This window comes from Harmonia axyridis, chromosome 4 (genome assembly GCF_914767665.1).
Source record: "Harmonia axyridis chromosome 4, icHarAxyr1.1, whole genome shotgun sequence".
In the NCBI taxonomy this organism is placed as follows: Eukaryota; Metazoa; Arthropoda; class Insecta; order Coleoptera; family Coccinellidae; genus Harmonia; species Harmonia axyridis.
In genome coordinates, this window is record NC_059504.1 from 30,648,166 (window position 1) to 30,654,166 (window position 6,001).

Below are 6,001 nucleotides of genomic sequence, written 5' to 3' on the forward strand. Positions count from 1 at the left end.
ATCAGTAATGATAATTATGTCGTCCAAATAGACAAACACATATGGTTCCAAATCCGGACCAAGAACTCTGTCAACCAAACGCTGGAAGGTAGCCGGACTATTAGACAGTCCCATAGGCAGACGAAGGAATTGAAACAGACCTCTATTGGGTACTGTGAACGCAGTTAAAGGTCGAGAGGATGCTTCTAAGGGCACTTGAAAATAAGCCGACTTAATGTCCATAGAGGACAAGAACTTGGCGTTGCGGAGCCGATCCAAGGTAGAATTTATATAGGGGAGAGGATACGCATCTTTTTCTGTGACGGCATTCAATTTCCTGTAATCAACGCAGAATTGGTACGAGCCATCCTTCTTTTTAACAAGAAGAATCGGGGATCACCAGGGGCTGGTTGAAGGTTCAACAATGCCCTGCTCCAGTAAGTTGTCTAACTCTGCATCAATATGACCCTGCTGTTACGTCCGATAGCTCAGTATTGTTTGAGAGAAAAATGGACTGTATATCTGCGTGCGTTTGTAGTTGGATAGTTGGAGCGACAGCGAAATATTTGATAATAATGCAAATAATAATTGCGGTCAACAATGATGACTTACCAAATGGGGCTTCAGGTTGAAGAACAAATGGTCTCTGGTACAAATCCCAGCTCTTCACAGGGCCCTTGGTGCGGGTTATCAGCTCCAACTTTCTGGGTTTAAAGCGGTGTAGAAAAAACACTAACAAAGGCGTAGGCGAAAAGACAAAGCGATGAATAAAGCGGGTATTTCAAAAGCGTTAAAAAATCAAGAAAAAAAATGCGAAAAGTCAATTAATATTTAGAAATGTCAAGCACAATTGTTGGGCGGACTAGCGAAGTCAATCATTCAAACTATATTATTCATATGTCTCTTGCGTTCTGGGCAGAGCCATCAGTGTTGACATCGTTTACGCGCAATCCTATGATACTTCGCGGTCGCTCGAACTTCATAACTGTTTCTTGCACAAACATTCTCCGGGCGCGAAAAATGGAAAATGAATGAAAGATAAAAAAAAAAAGAGAAAAAAAAATAAATACCGTACATAACATTGGTTTTCTAAAACTGCATTAGGTGCGACTTAATTATAAAAAAAATTGAGAGAGAAAAAAAAATTAATTTATTAACCACAATTAATATAGGTGCCTATCAAATTTCAACAGGCAAAGGGAAAAGCTAAACAACCGGTCTCTTCAAGAAACCAGATCGGGTTTTAACAGTGGCGATGCGGGAACGTCCATCGATTGCATTGGACAGAGATGAAATTCGTCCAAGTGCCCATTGGCAAGGAGGAAGCCTCTCATCTTTGATGAGCACTAAATCTCCAAGTTTAGGAGGATTATTGCCCGGCGTGTACCATTTGGAACATTGCTGCAAAGTGTGCAGGTATTCACGTTGCCAACGTTTCCAAAAATCTTGTTGAATTCGCTGGAGACATTGCCAACGACTAAGGCGGTTCAAGGGAAGTTGGGTAATATCGGGATAAGGAAGGGCATTAAGTGGTTCAAGGGTAAGGAAATGACCAGGTGAAAGGGCGGACACATCTTCTGGGTCTGAAGACAATGCTTCTAGCAGGCGAGAGTTCAATATAGCCTCGATGAGACAAAGAACCGTATAAAACTCCTCATATGTGAGAATTTGAGCTCCTATAACTCTGCTCAAATGGGTTTTCACAGATTTGACACCTGCTTCCCATAAACCACCCATATGCGGAGCTGAAGGGGGGTTGAAATGCCACTGTATGTGCTCCCTTTCAGCAGAATCTTTCATCAAATTGATTATTTCTCGATTGGCACCGACAAAATTAGTACCACAGTCAGAATATAAATGACTTATTTTTCCTCGTCGCGCAATAAGTCTTTGGAGAGCGGATAGAAATGTCTCAGTGGACAAATCGGTTGCCAATTCTAAATGGAGGGCCTTTGTAGCGAAACAAACAAATAAACATACACAAGCCTTCACCGTTTTGACACCACGATGTCGACCTATAGTTATAGAGTAAGGACCTGCGAAATCTACTCCACAATTACTGAAAGGTTTAACTTCAGAAATCCGTGGTTTTGGAAGTGCACCCATAGGGGGTTGATATGGCTTGGGCCGAATTTTGAAACATTTTAAACACCTATTCATAACCGAAGAAATGGCCTTTCTACCACTGATGATCCAAAATCTTTGAGCAATCAGAAATCTAAGAGTGCGAAGTCCTGCATGTAAATATTTTTTATGGTACATATCAACGACAAGTGCTGTCAAACGACTCTTTTTAGGTAGAAGCATTGGGTGTTTTGACTCGAAAGATAACGAGGATGAATCAATCCTGCCTCCTACTCTTAATATACCTCGTTCATCAAGAAAAATTTTCAATTTCTGCCAATGTTTGGGAAAAGTGTTCCCTTTAACTTTGGTTGAAAAGGCATGTTGTTGCGTGACTCTGACTAATTGAAACAATGATTCATTTAGCTCAAGGAGTGTGAGATTTCCAGACAGTTTATCACTCTCTTTTTTAGCGTTATGCGTGAAGCGAAGAACATATGCGAGAATTCTTTGAATTCTGGTCAACGAAGAAATACTATCGAGTAAAGAAATTATAATATTCTGGGCAGATTTATCTGAAAGTTTCGAGCAAAAATTATTAATGTTCTGTTGAGTGGTCACATCAATATCGATATTAACAGGAAATGAGCTTGAAGGCGTGTGCAATAATTGAGGTCCATCAAACCAAATGGACTGATAGGCGAATTCTGAAGGCAATAACCCTCTGGACCCGGCATCAGCGGGGTTATTTTTGGAGTCAATGTGATACCACGAAGCACTAGGTACCTTCTCCTGGATGTGAGCTACTCTGTTGGCTACAAATGTAGGCCACCGATGTGGTGATCCCTTGATCCAATCTAATGTGATTTGGGAATCCGTGAAAGCGTAAACTTTACAAAAATCTATAGAATACCGAAATACGTGAAGGCAATATGAGAGGAGCTTGGCTATAATGAAATGTATAGAAAATTAATTCAAGGTAAGTCCAAAAGCAATCAATAATTTTCAAATGTGTGTGCATAAACGATTTCTAGACGACGGAAAATGAAAGGAATGAAGATAGGTACATATGACGTTACTCGTCACCAGATGCGAGATTATAACTATGAACTATGAAATAAAAGGCACAAAAAATGTTTATGACAGCGATAAATGGGAAATGAAAACAAATTAATAAACCAAAATTATGCAAAATTCAATATCCGGCTGCGAAAAAGGACCAATGTTACGTCCGATAGCTCAGTATTGTTTGAGAGAAAAATGGACTGTATGTCTGAGTGCGTTTGTAGTTGGATAGTTGAAGCGACAGCGAAATATTTGATAATAATGCAAATAATAATTGCGGTCAACAATGATGACTTACCAAATGGAGCTTCAGGTTGAAGAACAAATGGTCTCTGGTACAAATCCCAGCTCTTCACAGGGCCCTTGGTGCGGGTTATCAGCTCCAACTTTCTGGGTTTAAAGCGGTGTAGAAAAAACACTAACAAAGGCGTAGGCGAAAAGACAAAGCGATGATTAAAGCGGGTATTTCAAAAGCGTTAAAAAATCAAGAAAAAAAATGCGAAAAGTCAATTAATATTTAGAAATGTCAAGCACAATTGTTGGGCGGACTAGCGAAGTCAATCATTCAAACTATATTATTCATATGTCTCTTGCGTTCTGGGCAGAGCCATTAGTGTTGACATCGTTTACGCGCAATCCTATGATACTTCGCGGTCGCTCGAACTTCATAACTGTTTCTTGCACAAACACCCTGCATTACCGGACTCACAGGATAATACCTCTGCTTAATGGGACGACACGAGGTTTTAATCTCATGTTCCACCAGTTTAGTACACCCTAACTCGTCACTCATGTTCTGAAAAGCTTCCTGCACAACCTCATTCAAAATCCTAGATTGCTCAGGGGTAAGGTGATCCTCTGAAGCAATCGGATCCACAGGGACATCAGCATCTCGTTGAAATACCCATTTCCCACAACGAAGATCCGGTACGACACCAAACTTCCTCCAAAAATCAATGCTTAGGATTAAAGAGTGCGGCAACTCAGGAACTACTAAGGCTGAAATCATCTTAACCTTATTCTCAAGCTTAATTGGTAAATCTACCGAACCGATACTTGAATAACTTTGTCCATTAGCGACTCTACAAGAAAGAACATTATCGACATTAATACTTAAATTTAAATTCTTCAACATTGCCCATCCAGGGCCTCCTATAATCGTGCATGAAGCACCAGAATCCAAAAGACCTAACAAATCAACATCAAAAACAGAAACCGACAAATATGGGCGTTCATCGTTTTGCGCATGCGCCAACACATAATCTAACAAAGCTTTCTGGTGTAAAGGTAAACGATCACGGGCAGAGAAATGAGGGAAGGCACACATACTGCCATTAGAGGTCTTCCCCCTCAGTTTTTCGACGGCTTACACTTAGGACAGGTGGAACCTGGACGAGCACACTTGAAACAGTACTTATTTTTGGTCATCTTACAATCCCTAGCAGCATGACCGGGTTGCTTACAATTCCAGCAAGTCAATACTGCATTTACCTCAGCCGAAGAGGTACTTATATCAGCAGAAGAAGTACTCACATCAACAGAAGAGGCAGAAGGTTGTTCTGCATATACGTATGCTAAATCAGGTTCCATCAGAGAGCTCCTATTTCGGGGAGGAGGTACAAAGGATTCGATGGATTCTTTGCGAGCCTCGAGTTGTCTTCCGATATTCAACAGTTGCGAAATCAAGGTTATGTTAGTCAAACCTAACTGACTCTGGTAAAAGGGTGAGATATTACGAAGAAGGATTCTCAGTCGAGCTTCCTCATTGACTGGTACAGTAAGACGTTTGAACATAGTGTCCATCATTGCCAGATACAAACCGATGCTTTCATCAGGACCCTGTGTTCTGCGTTTGATCTCATCGAAGAGTTTCTCATTATAATTGGGAGGAAGAAACTGTTTTCTCAATTCGTCAACTAACTGAGACCACGTTGACAAGGTGGACCGGACAGATCGGAACCAGATAAGAGCTTTACCCACAAATAAATCGCTAGCAGACAAGAACAACTGCTCCTCTGTAACGTTCCGGGAAATACATAATTCCTCAACATTTTCAAGGAAAGAACTCAAGGAGCACTTAGAATTATCTCCACTGAATTTGGTAATATTCCACTTGGCTACTGATACTGAAGGTACCTTACATTGAGGAGCTGAGGCTGCATTAGTGGTCCGGTGAACTATATCACTAACTGTGACGTCATCCGACTCAGATTCCGACGATGAATCAGATATACCAGCTTTATACATCAGCATGCTCAACTCAAGAGGTGACTGAGTTTGCAGCGACAATCTCCTATATTTCCTAGCTCGCGACCCTAATTCCGCCTGTAATCCAATTATTTTAGCTGAATATCCTGACCGGAGAACCTGTTGTTCTTCTGAGAGCGCTTGAGATCTTTCCGCTCGCTTAAATAAATGTAACAAGCGTGTAGATGTCTTAAGAAAAGATGGACTCTTTTCATCACCCGAAAAGTCTAATAATTCTCTTTGAAACAACGAAATCGAGTTTTCTATCACCTTTAAGTCATCTTCGAACCGATTTGGATATGATGGATACTTGGTTTTAATTCCCGATTTTTCTAACCTCAAATAACATCTAAGACTCTTTCTCATCTCAACAACCGTATTCACGTTACCTACACCTCTTACAGCTAATTCATAACTTAATTCATCTTTATCAAGACGATTCACGTCCATTCGACCCTCCATACTTTACAAAATACTAAAAGCACAATCTTACCTAACCTCAAATATACAAAATATTGACAGCGCCAATAAATACAACGGAAATCGACACTACAGAAAGAATTGATAACAAGGTAGATTTGAAAACTAACGGAATACGAACAATATCAACAATAACGTCAAGACCGATCAACCACTGCAAGTCATA

At 40.5% G+C, this 6,001-nt stretch overlaps 1 protein-coding gene across 1 annotated transcript; it reads right to left on the minus strand.

Moving 5' to 3' along the window:
- Window positions 1-1,185: 1,185 nt before the first annotated feature.
- On the minus strand, window positions 1,186-4,117 carry LOC123678673. The gene is made up of 3 exons (XM_045615811.1): window positions 3,828-4,117; window positions 3,407-3,498; window positions 1,186-2,945 (listed from the first exon to the last, which is right to left on the minus strand). Exons 1-3 carry the CDS (start codon window positions 4,115-4,117, stop codon window positions 1,186-1,188), a joined length of 2,142 nt encoding a protein of 713 aa, XP_045471767.1.
- Between the last annotated feature and the right edge of the window lie 1,884 nt (window positions 4,118-6,001).